The following is a 17,807-nucleotide window of genomic DNA, read 5'->3' as shown; positions in this document are numbered from 1 at the left end:
ACCACTGTCCCGTTTTAACTGCCGACGCGACGGCAGAAACAGGCCGGTCTGTGTCAAAACCGGTTTATCCGAGTTCAAACCGAGTTAACAGGGTAACAAATTAAAAAGTAGAAAATCCTGTCAACACTATCCATCTCGTTCCAATATTAGAGAAGCACGAAAAGAAAAAAGAGCGGATTAGCTAGCAGCACGTGCATGGTTTCTTGGATCATTGAAGGCGGCGAGCTGACCAGCGAATCGATCTACTTTCTACAGCAAAGATCGCTGTCTTCATAAATCCGGAGCTCCAGTGTCTTCCTCGGATTCAATGCCCGAAGATTCTCCACCTCTCCTTTCTACCCAGAAAAGATCGCCCGGCAAACACAGCTTTCACTCCATTGAATCCGCCGCATTCATTTCTCTCTGCTTAAGCCATCGACATTTACTGGATCGAGCAAATCCCTGTAAATCGTTTAGTTTGGCCTTTCTCTTTCAGCTTTCCTTTGTTTCAGAAAAAAAAAAAAGTACGGTTTGCTGGGATGATCGAACGGTCAAACACTCGATTGCACGCCATTAACGCGAAGAAGAAGGTACGAACCAGCGGTGCTGCTTTTGTAACCGAGCTAAAACAGGAGAGATTTGACATTTGCCAGCAGCTTCATTCGGCCATGAGCGAAAATGCTGTTCTTTTCAGAGGATAAATACGACGGATGAAGATCATAAATTGAAGGAGAGGGTCTTTCACGTCTCACCCATGATTCAGACTAGACTGCTCAAGAGTTTGGAAGACTGCAGTGATCGATCGAGTATGTTCACAAGTTCGAGTCGTAACACTGCGTGTAACCTTGTAGGCTTCTCCATTAAAGGGGCTTAATTACCATTTAATGTGATTTATTGAGTCACGGACCAAATAAAGTTTAGAACAAAGTGAAATCCTTAGAGAGAGTGACAAAGGTCAAGAAATGTTAGGGTGGAGGAACTGACTTGAGCTACCCTTATCTTTATAAAATTACTTTTTTTTTTATTTTTATCTGATAATCACCAATAGAGGGTTTATTTATTGTACTCTTATACCAACCAAACTTGGTATAAATGCCTTTGATCTTGATATTCAAAAGGGCTCCACCTCCATAGGCCTTAGTTCACATATATGAAAGAATAGATAGGTAGGAAGAGGTCACATTTGTTCATTACATTTAGCTAGTCACATACTTTATATCTAGAAAAATGCAACTATGATAATTGAATCTGAAAATTATGCATATTTATTGATTAAAGCATAAGATAAACATTGAAGAGGCGACCTGACGAAGGGCTCCAGAGTGGATGATGTTTTGAGATAGCTTGGTAGGAGGATCCTTATGGAGTTTAGAGATTTGCAAGGAGGGCATTAGTAATCTAGTCCACTTTTCAGTCATGGGTGGGTCATATCCTTAAGACTCACATAGAGGTAAAGGTGGACAAGTTCAAGGCCTACCACGAATATGAATTTTCTTGTAAGTATCCCTATATTGTGGGAAATATTATAAATTACTCAATTAAAGGAGATGTTTGATATTGATATACAAAGTGATGTGACTGCATAAGTTGTTGTATATTCTATATACTGTGCTACATTGCAACAACATTGGACTACCATGTACACCCCTTATAGGGGGCATAGAGGTTACCCCATGGCACTATCCACTTCTTACACATGAGTTTCCATTGATGACCCACAGTGGTTGTATGTGAACATATTTCAAGGGGAGAGGTTCCAGTTGATTAGATTTCTAGGGATTGTGTTTCAAAGTTTCAATTAATTTTTATTTTGTGTATTTCTAATTTTCATTTGCAGAGACATTCCTGAGTAAATGTCAAAAACATTAGCCAACAAATTGTTCGACATACTATGAGATCAAAGACTTTCATGCATATCAGAAATGAGATAGTATGTATTAACTTGGAGTATATTTTCTTTCAATTGTATTATTAATGTAATATATACATATAAATGCATGTGTCATTTAAATGTGTATGATATAGATTGCTCGAATATTGAGAAATTTCAGATTACTCATCAATCCAAGTATGACAAACTAAAGGATCTAAATAACAATATGTAAGTACAATTATATCCTTAACTTTTTATAATTAATATATTTTATTTTAAGCAAAAATAATTAAAATTGTCTTATGTTATTTTTCACAGAAGGAGATGCAGTGGTTGGTACAAAAGGTACAGGAGGTCGGTGAGCAGGTTGATGAGTGTACCATTGTGCATAATGTTTGTGAAGCTATGTCTAGGTACCTTAAAGGGCTTGGTTTAGCTCAACTACTTATTGTTAGGATGACTTGATCATCTTCACTCAATCAACTACACATACGGCGGAGGTGTTGTGGCAGACTAAAGAGGCATTGACCCAAACTCAAGAGCAAGTAAGGAATGTATTGTGCCGGATTGAGGAGTTTGAGCATCGTGCTAAATCTAAGCGTTGTACTGAAGAGCGGCCACGAAAATAAGATAAAGGTCATCATGGACTCAGAGTCATCCACCTCCGGATCTTCTCGAGGATGGTGTATAGTTTTTAAAATTTTTTGTAAAATTTTTAATTTTTATGTAATTTATAAAACATTTTGTATAATTTGAATTTTTGTGATTTTATTATTTTTAAAATTTTTATATACATTTAATTTTATAATTCAATTGATTATTTTCATTTTTTATAAATTTATTATATTTTTATTAAATAGGAAAATATAAAAAATTAAAAACTATAATTATAATTTTCTAAGCCCAACCAAATTTAAACTTTCGTTGGGAAAGTAGCATTGCCATCTGCAATAGAATTTTGCCTCTTTGCCAATGAATTTTCAAATTCGCTGTTAGAGAGTTGCCTCTCTACTAGTGAATTTTTAAATTCATTGGTAGAAGTTCTACCATAAAAAAACGCACCAAAGAAGAATTTCTTCCAACGAATTTTTCAATGGGAGAACTTCTTCCAATAAATTTTAAACTTCTGCCAGCAAAAAATTGCGAGCAAAAATCCATTTTCTTGTAGTGTTGCAAGAGGAAAGATATGACTTTTTTATTGAGAATTTTACTAGATTAGTTGCTTTTATGGGGTGTCGTCTTGACCAATATGATTGATGATAAAAATAGATAACTAATTAACTTCAAACAAATTTTGAGTACTTTATAAATTAACTTACTTTATGGTGAAATGGTTTTGATCAAATAATTGATGTTTAAGATTGGACATGTGACTGTCTTGATCTCTTTGCATTATAAATATTATACCCGTGAATATGTTGAACTATGAATGGATATATATTGACATATTAAATATGAATTTACGAATGTTATAAAGGACCCGAACTTTCAACTTGTAGTATAAAAGAGAATAAGAATCTGACTTATAATGAGTAACTTTTTCTTGGATTTCTCTTGTATTTCTAGAGAAAATGGGGGATGGCATAGAACTTATTTTCTTAAAAAGATGGTAAAAACGGGTAATGTATTTGTTGCAACTTTTTCGATATTCACTAATTATTTTTAGGTTAGATTGAGACATTTTATCATTAGAGCATCTAAAGATTATTTAAGAAAATTAGTTTTAAAATAATAATAATTACTACTGTTGTCTTTTTAAAAATGTTTTCATTATTGTAAAGTAAAAAGGACAAAAGAAGTGTCTTAAAATTTTCAAATTGATAGAAACATTAAAACATAGTATGCTTATCTATAAAACATTTATAAGGACAAAGCTATTGATAATAACAATTTAATCGACAAATAAACGTATATCGATAATATTTTAATACTCATAGATATGTTAGTTCTTAGGCTAATCATTATATTTTGTAAATATTTCATTTTCCTTGTGCATTCAAACAAGAGAAATCATGTTTCTCTTTTATTTCATGGGTATTCAAACAAGTTTCTTTTTCTTTTCTTTTTCCTCCACTTTTTGTGTTCCAAACACGTCTTTACTCTTCCATAAAATTCACTTTTGTTAGCGTCTCTACAATCCCATTTACTTTTTGTTAGCTAAAACCAGAGCAAACCTTCTAATCTTCTTCTTTTAATCCCGTTTACTTTCAAGTTGGTAACTCCAGTTGAGTTGCAGATCAAGTCTCAATTGATATTGAGTTTCTATATGATCCTTGAGGAGAATTTCAATCCTTTTGTTCATAACTCCCTAAGCAATTTGAAAGATTTACCCATCAAGAGTCTCAATCAAATGATGGCAACTGAGTCTCAATCGAAATATTTTGAATAAAATTATTATTTGGTGGAAAAGAGAGATTGTAGGAAGGAATTTGCCTTTCTACATTGATTGTTATCTCCCCCAGCACCATCTTTCATAAAATTTGGCTCATTCTCTAAAAACTTATTTGAAGTTATACTTGGTCTCAACTTGTTTGTTAATTTTGCGATTCTATCGTTATGATCCACCTAGATTATTTTTTTTAAAGGGTCAATACAAAAATTCTTAAAAAAAAAAAACTTCACAAGTTGTTTAACCTCTAGTATTTCATCAATTTATTATTTATTTATTTACTAGAGCAATGCTTATAGACTCGCTACTTACATAGAATAAGAATGTGTTAAACATCCAACATGCATCAAATCTTTTTGTTCACTCAAGTGGTGACTTTGTCTTAGCCACTCTTAAATAGTTAGTAGTTTCTTTTTATGTCCTAAAATTTGGCTTTTTTCGCCATTGAAATTGAGCAAAGTTTATTTTCAGACTTCGAAATTTTTTCTTGGTGGAGTGATTTTTCTTCTTTCGTATTTGATTTGCTCAAGTTGGGTTTTTGATATCTCCAACTAGAGGGGGGTAAGTGGAAGAATAAGTTCAAAAAAAATGTATTTGATGGTATTTGGTATAACCTATAATGATTTTTTTACCCATTATGGTATAAATTTTCTGTGTGACCAGAATATTCCTGTAGGGGAGAGATCATGATTAAAAAAAAATTGGCCAATGAATATTGAAGACCAAATTATTTTAATTTCAAGCTAAAGTTAACAATTCTAGAAGGAGAATGTTGAAGAACAAATATTAAATAGTCGCATATGACTCTCACAGAAGGAAGTCTCACAAAGCGAGAATTAATATGATAGAGTCTATTAGGAATCTCATGGAAAGAAGTTTCAATTAAGAAGTTAATCAGTTTTATTAGTTTATTGTGCTAGTTGTTTACCTTAAATAGAAATGATTAAAATTTAAGTTAAATAGTTTTTTTTTAAATATAATAGCACGTGCTAAATGCAACTCATGGGGCTGCGCACGTTTGTTGTGTCTTTGCACCTCACCCACCGTCCACCTTACATCGACGGTAGTCAAAATGGATTTCGAAGCGGCAGACGCGCAAACTCCTTCCACATCCAAGCTCCGCCAAAGCCTACCGGAAATCCATGGCGGCCGCCTCTTCTTCCTCCGCTGTATCCCCTTCGCTTCGCTTCTCTCAGAAATTCTCCAATCACCGTTCTCTCCGCCGTGGGATTTCGCTCCTATCTCCTTCCCTTGCTTCTGATTCCAGAATCTCGGTTCAGGTCGGTGAGTCTGTTCGGCGTGGCTTGCAAGTCTCCGCTAATTCTGCTCAGGTGATGGAGCAGCCGCGGCGGGAGGCGAATGCGAAGGTATCCACCTTAGTTGATGTGGATTTGGGGAATCGGAGTTATCCGATCTATATTGGGTCTGGGTTGCTTGAAGAACATGATCTTCTTCAAAGGTACTTTATTTTTATTTTCGTAATTTTGGCGGAAAGTTCTGTTTTTATTCTTCAACCCTTTTTCGTATTTGTTGGTAATAGACAAATATGTGGACCTATTGGCTGATTGGGAAATTCGTTGATGTGTGTTTAAGATGGCTGTTTGCATTTGAAGAAAAAAAAATCGATTTTAGGTGTGGTTCAAGTATCTCATGGCATATGTAATCGAAGTTATTATGAAAACCAGTGAATTTCTTTCTGGGTCTTCGTAACAAAAGAAACAAAAGAAGCAAAATGTTTTGATAATCGTTAGAACAGTCTAGAGAGCATTATCCTCTAGAATGGTACGCTTTTTTATCATACAACAGTTAGTTTTTCTGATTCATCCATGTGAAGTTCGTTTTGCTTCTGTCGTTCTAATGTAGGCATGTTCACGGGAAGAGAGTTCTGGTTGTAACTAACACTACTGTTGCCCCACTATACCTCGATAAAGTTGTCACGGCTCTAACTTCGGGGAATTCAAGTGTTTCAGTTGAATCAGTGATTCTACCAGATGGTGAGAAATATAAGGAGATGGTAAGTTAGCTCTTGAACATTTTAATCTGGCTATTTTCAAAGGTTATTTACTATAGTGGCGAAAATAATCCGTGGCTGTTTTGATAGGGTACTCTAATGAAAATCTTTGATAAGGCTATCGAGTCTCGTTTTGATCGCCGATGCACATTTGTAGCCCTTGGAGGTGGTGTGATTGGTGATATGTGTGGCTTTGCTGCTGCTGCTTTTCTTCGTGGTGTCAATTTTATTCAGATACCAACCACTCTGATGGCCCAGGTGTGATATTTGTTGATGAGATGTATACCTGTGCTATTCCTTAAATTGGTTATGTAGGTGTGAACTTCATATGTACCATTTGACTTCAGGTGGATTCTTCTGTTGGGGGGAAGACTGGAATAAACCATCCTCTAGGGAAAAATTTGATTGGTGCTTTCTACCAACCCCAGTGTGTGTTGATAGATACAGACACTTTAATTACATTGCCAGATAGGGAACTGGCTTCAGGCGTGGCTGAAGTTATAAAGTATGGTCTCATAAGGGATGCAGATTTTTTTGAGTGGCAGGAAAAGAATATGCAGGCACTGTTGGCAAGGTATGTATATAAATGCTAGTTGCTTTTGTGCCTGGAGGATACCGAGCTGAGAATGGTCTCTGAGGTTCTTGATTCCCTGCCTGGGCAATGGATATTTCAGGGATCCAAGTGCAATGGCTTATGCAATCAAGCGCTCATGTGAAAACAAGGCTGAGGTAGTCTCCTTGGATGAGAAGGAAAGTGGACTGAGGGCAACACTGAACTTGGGTCACACTTTTGGCCATGTAAGTGTTCGGCTACATCTGTTCTGGTTCTCTTGATTCAGATTTTACAAGATGCTCTGTCATATTTTGTTTTTATGGGTCTTGCCAAATACCAGATCGATTAAATGTTTCTTGTTACTTAGCACCTTGCTATGCCCATTTCAGGCTATAGAAACTGGTTTGGGCTATGGGGAGTGGCTCCATGGTGAAGGTGTTGCTGCTGGCATGGTAATTAATATCTCCATTGCATTACTCGACTCCGTTATCTTTTCCTTGTCATGAAGAACAAAATTTTTAACCAATGAACCAACAACAGGTAATGGCTGTTGACTTGTCCTACCGCCTGGGATGGATTGACGATTCACTCGTGCAACGAGTTCTCACCATTTTACAGCAGGCCAGGCTCCCAACAGCCCCACCTGACTCTATTACTGTGGAAATGTTCAAGTCTACCATGGCTGTAAGTGATGCTGCATGAAAAAAATGATTTTTGAACAGAAAATTTGATCTTGTTCTCATCTGAGTGATTATATGGCAGGTTGATAAGAAGGTTGCGGATGGCTTGCTAAGGCTCATCCTTCTAAAAGGTCCTCTTGGTAACTGTGTTTTCACTGGAGATTATGATAGGAAGGCCCTTGATGAAACACTTGAATCCTTCTGTAAGAATTGATGCCTCCTTATAAAAACTCTTGCTCTGGCGCATTACCAGGCATCACCCCTTCAAATTTTGGCATGGATCATGTTTCGGTGTACCTTGTATCTTATATTGTTACTAGTCTAGCATTTGTCTGTCAGAAACTTAACTTTCCATGATTCTGAGCTTCAACCTCCTGAAAGGAACTTAAATTGTAAATAAGAATGTATGCAATTGTCTGTGTTTTAGGGTGTTGTAAAGTTTCTCCAAGTGAACTGAAGCATGAAGATCCCTTTCTTTCTTTCTTAAATGGTTGTTTCTGGCCTAGTATTGAGAGAGCCTTACGTATGATTCAAGAAATCAAAATTCAGTCTTAAGAAAACAAAATGACAGAAAACTATTTTTCTGAGGCTATGTCTAGATGTTTTTCCCCGAGTAAGATGTTTCGATCGTCTTTTCCCTTGGGCTCAGACTGCTCAATTACCCAATTATATCAAGCAATTCAAGTGAATTGTCACCACCACCATCGATTCAATCGATCGCCACTACCAACAACAGTTCAACCACTGCAAATTGTTTTTTTTTTAACTGAAATAAAACTGAGTCATGGGTCGATTAAATCCAAACCAAGTTGGTGCCCTTCAAACCTGTTTCTTCCCTCTCTTTATTCTCTTATTTCTCCTATCTTGAATTTCTCTTCATTTCATGGCTCAAATACTGGTTTATGTTGTCTTCTTTTGGGCTCTTTATATGCGGAAAACAATCAAACTCGCAAGCCCTTGAACCTCACCCGCATAAATAAGAATTTAACCTCAGAAATGACTTTTTCAGCTCCATCATTAACAAACACATAAAGAAAAGCTAAACTTTTTAAAGGATTGATTAGAAACTTTCAGAAGTAGAAAACCTCTCTTGGCCTACCCTCTTGACCCAGTGATGGGAAAGAAAAAGAAAAAGTGGTTAAGAAATGGGCATGACTGCTCCCATCAGAGCTTTTTGAACACCCAAAAACCAAAAAAAAAACAAAAAGAAAGAAAGAAAGAGAACTCTGGTAACCGCCCCATGTTGATGCATTATTCATGGATAAGCCCTTTTCCTCGCCGAATCCGACATTCCGACATATACGACGCATATACCACCCTGGGCGGCTGCCCTTCTTCTGAAACTTCGACCCATTTTCTTTACCAAATTGGCTTAACCTCTCTCCTTCTCTTTCTTCTTTTCCAGAAAGAAGAAAGTTGCCCTTCCATGTCAAATCCCACCCGCCATGATTGAAAAACCTTTATTTACTACAACGACATCTCCAACTAAGATGAAATCATGCATCCCCATACAACCCACGTAAGGAAGAAAATAAAAGAAAAAAGAAAACTAGAGCTTCATCAAGAACAGTGTCCATTCATGGGATCAGCATCTAGATTTCATGCTGGAAATTGAAAAGAATAGATGAGACTTAGAGAGGAAATGGAACTCTTGTGAGCCTCTGAAATGGATGACTAAGATATTGGAAGCACAGAGTAATTGAAGCACTTTAGGAGAAGTGAATGGATGAAGGGTATCATCAAATAGAGTCTGAGATCTCCAAATGAGTGCTCATAATATAAAAACATGAAGGGTTAGATTGAAAATGAAATAAGAAAAACAAGATCACCAACTTGCATTATTAATGAATACCATCCAAAAATCATTCTCAGGAAGCAAGTTGGGTAATTAAAAGTCTTAATTACCTAAGCTTCCCCCCAGAAAATATTTTAGTGATCAGTAAAAATAGTTGAAAGAATAGGCAATGGGTTTACTTGATTTTTCATAATAAATATCAAACTAAGGGAATTTTGAAGTTGTCCACAATTCAGTGAGGACAAAGAAGTGTAACGGAATATTTTAGAGTAGAATAGTTTCACACCACTGATGAAACAACCTTACGACAACAATACAATACGCCAATATGAAAGTGTGTTTGAACAGATGTTTTTGAGTGTCAATATTCCTACACTGACTAGTGCATATACTCAAGTTATACTAGCTGAGAATACTTTAACCAAAGCTAGTGTTATTGTTGCGCATGGTCAATCTTCAGAGAATTCAGCTTTGTTCAGTTTCTCTACAAGTAGTAGACAGATTGGGACATCTCGAGGATGTGGTAGTAGAAGAAGAGGTCAGAGCCAAGATAATTGAGTAGAGATGGTAGGACATAATTTTTACCCAATGTTGGGAAAGATTTGGCAAACCACTTACGGTAAACAATAGTATAGTTTGTGGTATAGAGCATTATGAGAGTGGTGGCCAGGCTACCTTTGTAGATGAACTATCTAAGCTTGCCGAGAAGTGGAAGATTGACCCATCTACTGCAAGTGAGAGTAGTTCATTGAATCAGCCAAGCACCTCTATCACAATGAATACTTTTCTTCTTCATCGAGGTATGGCTTAGCTGTCATGTTAACCCTTCTCACAATTGGATCCTAGACTAAAGTGTTTTGGTGCCTATGATAGGTACTAGATCTGTATTGTCTTCTTTTAGTCATTCTTCTTCTTTTGCCTCTATTGTTCTTGTTGATCATGGTTAACAATCTCAAGTAGGTGATGAGGGAGTAGTTCCAGTGTCCTCTACTTTGTTGTTGTCTTGGTTTATTATGATCCCAATTTTCCTAATAATTTTTGACCCACTAAAAAAATTACTTATTTTGTTAAATTTTTTAGTTACATTCTTCCCTTTGTATTGTAATTTTCAAGATTTACAATCAAAGAAGATGATTGGTACAAGATATGAATGTGGTGGCTTATATTACATTGATATGTGTTCGATTTTCCATCACATTGCATGAGCTGCTCTACAATAACCTATGATTGACATCTACATCTGGGACATCTGTCAATGAAAATATTTCAATAGTTGCTTTTGTCTATTTCATCATCTTTCCAGATTGAGTATGAGTCATGTTAGTTGAGAAAACAACTCCATTATGTGTATTCAATTGAACAAACAATACCATTCCTTGAGTTTGATTTGGTATTTTATGTCTAGGGTTTGTGTTGGATTCCCAATGTTTCTGGTTATTCTTATTTTATAATATTTGTGGATGATTTTAATCCTATAGTTTGAGTTTCTTTGTTGAAAGATAAAACAAAAGTATTTAATTTATTTTTTCAATTTCATCGTGAAATAAAGAATCAATTTGGTCTCTATTAAAGTGTTTTGTACATATAATGGTTTAGATTTATACATATTCTAGATTTACCAATTCCTATTTATGGCATTATACACCAAATTTTATATGTTTGTACTCCTCAAATAAATGGGATAGTTGAATGGAAAAATCAACAACTACTTGATGTTTCTCTTACTCTACTTTTTTTAAATGCTTATTCCTAAGTCTTGTTGGGGGGAAGCAATACTTGCTAATAGTTATTTGATTAACTCTCTTCCATCCTTTGTGTTGCAGTGCAATATCCCTTTCAAGGTTCTTAAACCTTAGTCTCAGTTATTTGATCTTCCATCTCATGTATTTGGATGTGTCTATTTTGTCCAGTATTGATAAGTCTTCTCAACGAGTTATTTGGTGTCTTTTGGGGGTATTTACAAACTCAAAAGGGATATAAGTGTTATGATCTGGTGTATCAATTTTTTTTTGTTTCAGTGGATGTTATTTTTTTAACATATTCCTTATTTTGGTAACACTTCTTGAGTTGATTGTTTGTCTATTTCTTTTCCATGTTCTATTTTTTCAGATGATAAAGTTAGTCAAGGGGAGTGCAATGATCCTATGAATGCTTAGTTGGCACAATTGTCTAATGATCCGATAAGTTCTCTTCAGCTAGTCCTCTAACTAGTTCTACTCTTGTTTTTACTGATCTTCATCTTCATGTATCATTAAGAAAATCTTCTCATACACTTAAACCTAGTAATCAACATCCTTTGTTTGAATTATTTCTCTCTGATTTGTCACCTTGATTCTATGTGTTTGCCTTTTCTTTTTATTCTTTATTTATTTCTAAAATATGCAAGAAGTATTAGCTTATGATCAGTGTAAACATGCTATGGATGGGGAGATGAATGTTTTACTTTCTTATGGTACCTATGATTTTACCTATTGGTGGTGTGGTTATTGGCTATCAATGGGTATATACTATATCGCGCTCATAGTTCTATTGATCATAAAAAAACATGTTTGGTAGCAAAATGATATACCCAGACTTATGACGTTGATTATGTGAAGACTTATTCCACCATGGTTTGTCTTAATTCAGTAACGTATTCTCATTTAGATTATTGTTAATCAACATTGACCTTTATTTCAATTGCACGTTAGAAATGCATTTTGTATATGGTGAATTTTATAAGGTGTATATGGAGCAACCGACAAGTTTTGTTACTCATGGGAGAGTGGTAAGGTATGAAACAAAATTTTAATAGAGTTATCATGGATTTTTTTTTTCTCAAAGCTATCATGACCACTTTGTGTTTGTCTTGAAGTATAAAACTTGTATAGTTCCTCATTAGCATATGTAAATAATATTATGTTGTTTGGAAGTGATTTGTAGGGTGTAGTAGAAGTAAAGTAAGGTTTTCAAATCAAAGATCTCGGATATTGAAATATTTCCTTGGTATTGTAGTACGTAGTAGGTATGGGTTTCTACTATATCTCGCATAAAATATGTGATTAATATTTTCCTAAAAACAAAATGTTGTAGTTTGATCTAGTGCAAAAGCAAAATATAGAGTTATAATTCATATAACATGTGACTCATATAGGTAAAAAAAATCATTACCTAGGGAGTTTGATATGTCAGTTGTTGCAGGTCCTATCGAAATGAGGTGATAATCAAGCAACTACTTTTTCTTACTAGTAATCCAATTTTTTTACAAGTGATATCCAAAATACAATGTTGAGTGACAAGATTTCTACTTGATATGTAACTTCTTCATAACAAGTTAGAATTTGTTTGATTTATATCATCACCCAAAGGGAGTATTAACCTATATGGCCCTAAAAGGCATTTCAGTCTTGTATGAGATTAGGTTTTTTTCACTTCTTCACTTTCCCATCAGCTGTTTCTCTTCCTGTAAGCCTGCTGTTAGATTCTCACAAAAGCTGATGACAACCACAAGGGTTGTCTGTAATTACTGGATCGAAGAATTCAGACATAAAAAAATTTAAGAACTGGTACAGTACTTCTTACTTCCATTAAGCAACATGAAAAGCATTCAAAGATCCGAGATGAAGAACAGTGCCTAGCGCCCACATCTTTTTATTTACTACAACGTGATCTTCAGACAATACAGAACTGAGAACACCGATTTTGTACAGGAAATAGAGAACACAAGACTTTTATTCCGTGGCCACTGTGTATAGCAGTAGTGGATTCACCTAAACAACAAATAATAGATGATCCACACACACAAGTATCCCACTTTTACATTTTATACATACAAAGGACAAACTAACTAAAGAGTATCCATTTTATCTTTTCTTCTTTGCACCTTCTTTCAAAAACCAGAGGTGATCCAGCGATATGAAAATATTTAGAACAGAAAGGGAAAATATATAGAACTTGCATCACTACGTCCTTCTTCTTCTTCTTGACCATCATCAGCAGATCCTATGGAAAACTAACATTCAACAGGACGAGTCTCACCTTAACGAAGACGAAGAAGGCGCCTGAGATTGTCCGTTGCACCGGCATCAATTCCTTCGGAAGCTTCCGCGTTGCATCGGGTTTTCGCTTTAGACTGTAGAGAGAATTTCGGCAGGGGAAGGCTGCTCGGGTGCGGAGAAAGAGAAAAAATCGATCCAGAAAAATCGCCGAGATCGATTTGCAGAGACCGATCCTTCAGAACCCTCGGCGGAAGCGCGGCCGGATCCTGTCCCAGCCGATCAGTCGACGCGGCACTCTTGAATCGAGACGGATCGTTACCTTTCATTTTCTGATTACCAACAGAATAAGAACACGACTTCGGCTTCTTCGGAGTAAGGTACTTCGGCTTCGGCTTCCCGAGGTTCTGACTCGGAGGGATATAAGAAACCGATCTGGCGATCGGTAGAGGCAAAAGAGGCGGTTGCTGAGGATAAAAACTGGAGAACGAAGACGACGAGGAAGAAACTAAACCGCCGCGGATTGAGGAAATATGATTATAATCCGGAGTGACAAGATTCTCCGAAGATCTAACACTTCTCCTCGGATTCTTGCTCCGACTGAAAATCGGAATCGTCTTCTCCGTAATGATAACAGTCTCCATTAAAGAACCAAGGGAGCTCGAATTAACAAAAAAGAAAAAATGGAAAGGATCTCAAATAACTCGATCCAAAGCCTCAAACTTCAACAACTTCTCACAGAATCGAAACTTAATTTCATAAAGCTATCCAAACTGCAAAGAGAAAAGGAAAAAAAAAAGAGCCCTACTACGATCCTCAATCTTAATCAACCACAACCAGTTCAAACATTACTCATCCAAATAACATAAAAGATGGATCTAAAGAAAACCAGATATATCATCAACAACAAAAACAAAAAAAAAATGAAAAATCAAGAGATTTCTACAACGAATCTGCCGATCAGAAGATAGATTTATTCACCCAAACCAACCAATTTTTTTCCTTTTTTTTTTTTTTTTTGGTGAGGTGGTGGGAGAGGAGAGAGAACTCGGTAAGCTGAGAAATTGAGATTCTTCTTCAGTGCTGGCTCTTTATAGAGAACTCCCCAACGGCTCTTTTTTTAATAATAAATTATAAATAATAATAAAAAATATTTATTTATTATTTTACTTTTTCTTCCTAATTTGCCGACAACCACCACAGTGTGCTACTCCAAAGCTTACAATAGGGCGGCAACCGCCGATGTGACGCGGACCGTTAGATTCCCGAACTGCATTTAACCGTTAGAGCGGTCTCCGCCGTCGGATCTCTCACCCGCTGCCTCAGACTGAAAGCGACCGGGGCATCCCGACCACACACGTGGCGCGAGGGAAACAGTGGGCCCACGTGGAGTGATGCTTGCCGCGTCAGCCGTCTGTGTCGTTAAATTGCCTCGCGAGAGGGGAATGATAACAACGGCATAATTTTTTAATATTTTTTGGGAGTTGGGCTGGGAGATGTGACGGGTGTTGGTATCGGTATCGATTGTGACCGTCCATCTTGTGGGCCCTCGTATGTCTGAGTTAATCAGCTATTTAGACTTTGATTAGTGATCTTATTCTAGGTTTTTTACGATTCTTCTTAAGACTACATTAAAATTTAATTTTAACCAAAAAAATTAAATTTTTATGACGGGAGAAGTCAATTTTTGGTAAAAAATAATAAAAAATAAGTCTCCACCCAAATTATCCACATGTAAGAGTCCCAAGGGTCTACCTAAACGGGAGAGCGTTAAGAATAATCTCATATGGATTAATAAGAATAAATATATTAAATTTATTAGTTGCAGATTAATTCGGGAATTGTCTGTCCATTTCTTACATGTAAGAGTCCAGAGAGTATTAAAAATAATCTCACATGAATTAGTAAGAACAAATATGATTAATTCGGGAATTGTCTGTCCTTGTAAACCCACTTTTCTAATCCTCTCCGAAGTTTTCTATCTTCCATTTCCTTTTTTATTCTTTTTATCTCTTGACTGCAACTATTTTTGCTTTCGGGGAAGGTGCAGTTCTTCAACATCTCCGTCTCAACTGAAAATTCTTTCAGTTTTCACTGCAGATAAAATCGGGATTTGTCTGCCAATGTAAACCCACCTTGTCTTTTATTATAATCCTCTCCGGTCACAGAGAAGTGAAAGAGAAGGCAAACCATGAAATAATGGTCTAAGTCTTCATCCTTCTATTTCCTTTTTTACTATCGTTCATCTCTTGACTGCAACTTTTTTTTGCTTTCGGGGAAGTGCAGTTCTTCCATGGCGATCATTTTTGCTTAAGAGAAAAATAACGATTGGAGAAGGTCAGGTCATTGTTTTTTTCATTCTAAGCAGACCGCCGGAATCATAAGATTGGATGGACGGCTCTCTAGCTTCCTTTTCTTTCTGGGTATCAAATATAATATACGATCCATCGAATACATTCAGTTTCCGGATTCCATTCTCTTAAATGGGTATATTTGTTTGCAGATTAGTATCTGTTCATACGCCGACAAGCTAATTCACGGAAGAAAATAATTAACTGGGTCTTCTTCTACGTGATAGTCCAAAAACCCGGAATCTAGATTTCTGCTTTTGGCCATCTCGATCTCCCCGAATGCTCCGTCCCTTTTTCCAATTTTTTAATCTCCGCACGGCTTCTTGTTCGCGTAAAATCTGGTGCAGCAGCAAGACTGCGATTGCATTAGTCGTCTCCTCCTTTCTCTTTCTGCTACTTTCTGGTGATTGGCAGCGTCAAGCACCGACCATGGAAATCAAGATTGTCAATTGCACATGTAGAATTCCTATTTCGCAGAGTCGGGACAAACACCGGGACAACTGGTATCTTCTCCTCCCTTCGTGCTTCTTTTTTCTACAATTGGCTTTTGATCGTTTCTGCTTTCGTTGTTTATTGTTTTCTTCTGTTCGAGTTTGAGAAGCTTTGGTCGACAAGAACAGATTAATTATCACAGAAAAGGAAAAAAAAATTGACATGCAGAGAGGTGGTCCTAAATCCCGATCAAGGTTTCAGCAACCCACTTGGTGGTAAATTAATTCGAGGTCTTCTGTCATGGATCACTGTGTTTTTAATACAAAATTCATCCCTGTTGACACAGGGAGTTTATATTTCCAAACCTTTGAGCTTACTTTTGCAAGGTTTGTTAGAGATGAAGTTGAAGAATTATACTATGAATCAAATTTATCAACATTTTTTTTCCAAATTCAAATGAGATTAGGAATTGTATTGTTGTACCTAAAATTGTTCATCCAACACTTATCCATCCCAAATATTTTCTCGTTTATCGTTTATTAAATAGAACGAAAAATGAAACAAAAATTCTTATTGATTTAGGTATTCAGGTAATTATTTTGCATCCGATCCGATCGAACGATTACCTAATTGGCATATTCATTTAATAAAAGGTTATCGAAAAGCGTATTACGTACTAGTATACCGTATATTGAATACGTTATAAATAAACGGTATATGAAATAGTTTATGTCGTTTCCTCGACTTATCAAGGTTCCTCTCCTTGGTTTTTCTTTCTTTTTTCTATTATTTAGACACAAGGTTCTAGGGTTCTACTACCCATATTTAGGACCCAAGAGTCAAGATGGTTCTATGAAGTATTAGGGGAAGCTAGGCTTAACTCGGAAAAACTACAAGAGAAAGTCTGACCCTTAGATGTAATTCGCTCTCCTTAGTCGAGTCACGTTCAACTCACCGAGTTGCAAAACGATGATGAAACAATGACATCATAGGCATCTAAACTAGAGTATGAATGAAGTTCTAAGGCTGGATAAGTCTTCTTACCTTCTTTTTATGATGAATGGGGAATATCTTCTATGAGCCTCGGTAAAAAAGGTTCATTGCTTTCTCAAGCAGAAAACATCAAAGATGTGGTTCAGATCAACAATCTCCTTATAACGACTAATGCCAAGGTCGCTTTAATGGGTGTTGAGTTTTGTGGCTATAGATGAATCTACTTTTTGTCTAAACCTCAAATGGTTCTAAGAAGATAACTCATCCCACAAGCTTAACATCTTTGGCCATTTTTGGTCATCTAGCATGTGAAGGCATGCCCTACTACAGCTTGTTCATTGGGTTTTTTTTTTTGTTTTAAATCATAGAGAGATGTTGAAATGTAGTGGAAGAAATGTTTAAGTGGTTCAGAATGATCCTTGAAGGGTCCTACATTATTGAGAATTGGATTCATTCACAGGGAGGGGGCCTGCCTTCGCCCTCACTCTTCAGACTGCTTCATATAAAGGGAGTTTAGTTGCTTTCCCTTTACCCTCTCCAATCAGTCACCTTGAGTGCTTCTTTTTCTTTCATAAGCTTTTTTTTTTTTCAATTTCCATGGTTCAAAGGAGTCTGAGATTTTCTTTGACTTGTTTGAGTCAGAATTGACAGTTATTGGGCTTTAATCCAAACCCAATTTACATTTCAGGTCCAGCCCACAGTTTAGGAACAAATGGAATCCATTAATGGAAATTACATTTTGGCTGAAAAATAAACTTATTATGACGATCATGACCC

General features: G+C 36.2%; 2 protein-coding genes across 2 annotated transcripts; one reads left to right on the top strand and one right to left on the bottom strand.

Moving 5' to 3' along the window:
* The first annotated feature begins 5,342 nt into the window (after positions 1-5,342).
* LOC137938951 (3-dehydroquinate synthase, chloroplastic-like) lies at positions 5,343-7,865 on the top strand. Its single transcript, XM_068784076.1, has 8 exons — positions 5,343-5,700; positions 6,105-6,255; positions 6,343-6,510; positions 6,600-6,826; positions 6,927-7,050; positions 7,195-7,257; positions 7,346-7,489; positions 7,568-7,865. The coding sequence occupies exons 1-8, from the start codon at positions 5,384-5,386 to the stop codon at positions 7,697-7,699; spliced, it is 1,326 nt and encodes a 441-aa protein (XP_068640177.1). The 5' UTR covers positions 5,343-5,383; the 3' UTR covers positions 7,700-7,865.
* A 5,433-nt stretch (positions 7,866-13,298) lies between these two features.
* Positions 13,299-13,898, bottom strand: LOC137939410 (uncharacterized). Its single transcript, XM_068784678.1, has one exon. The coding sequence runs from the start codon at positions 13,896-13,898 to the stop codon at positions 13,299-13,301; it is 600 nt and encodes a 199-aa protein (XP_068640779.1).
* Positions 13,899-17,807: the final 3,909 nt, after the last annotated feature.

Source organism: Aristolochia californica, unplaced genomic scaffold (assembly GCF_029961685.1).
Source record: "Aristolochia californica isolate CCGP_79_NKW_82.1479 unplaced genomic scaffold, dmAriCali1.0.hap1 SCAF_8, whole genome shotgun sequence".
Lineage (NCBI taxonomy): Eukaryota > Viridiplantae > Streptophyta > Magnoliopsida > Piperales > Aristolochiaceae > Aristolochia > Aristolochia californica.
Note: the sequence above shows the minus strand (reverse complement) of the source record. Positions and strands in the feature narration are given on the sequence as shown.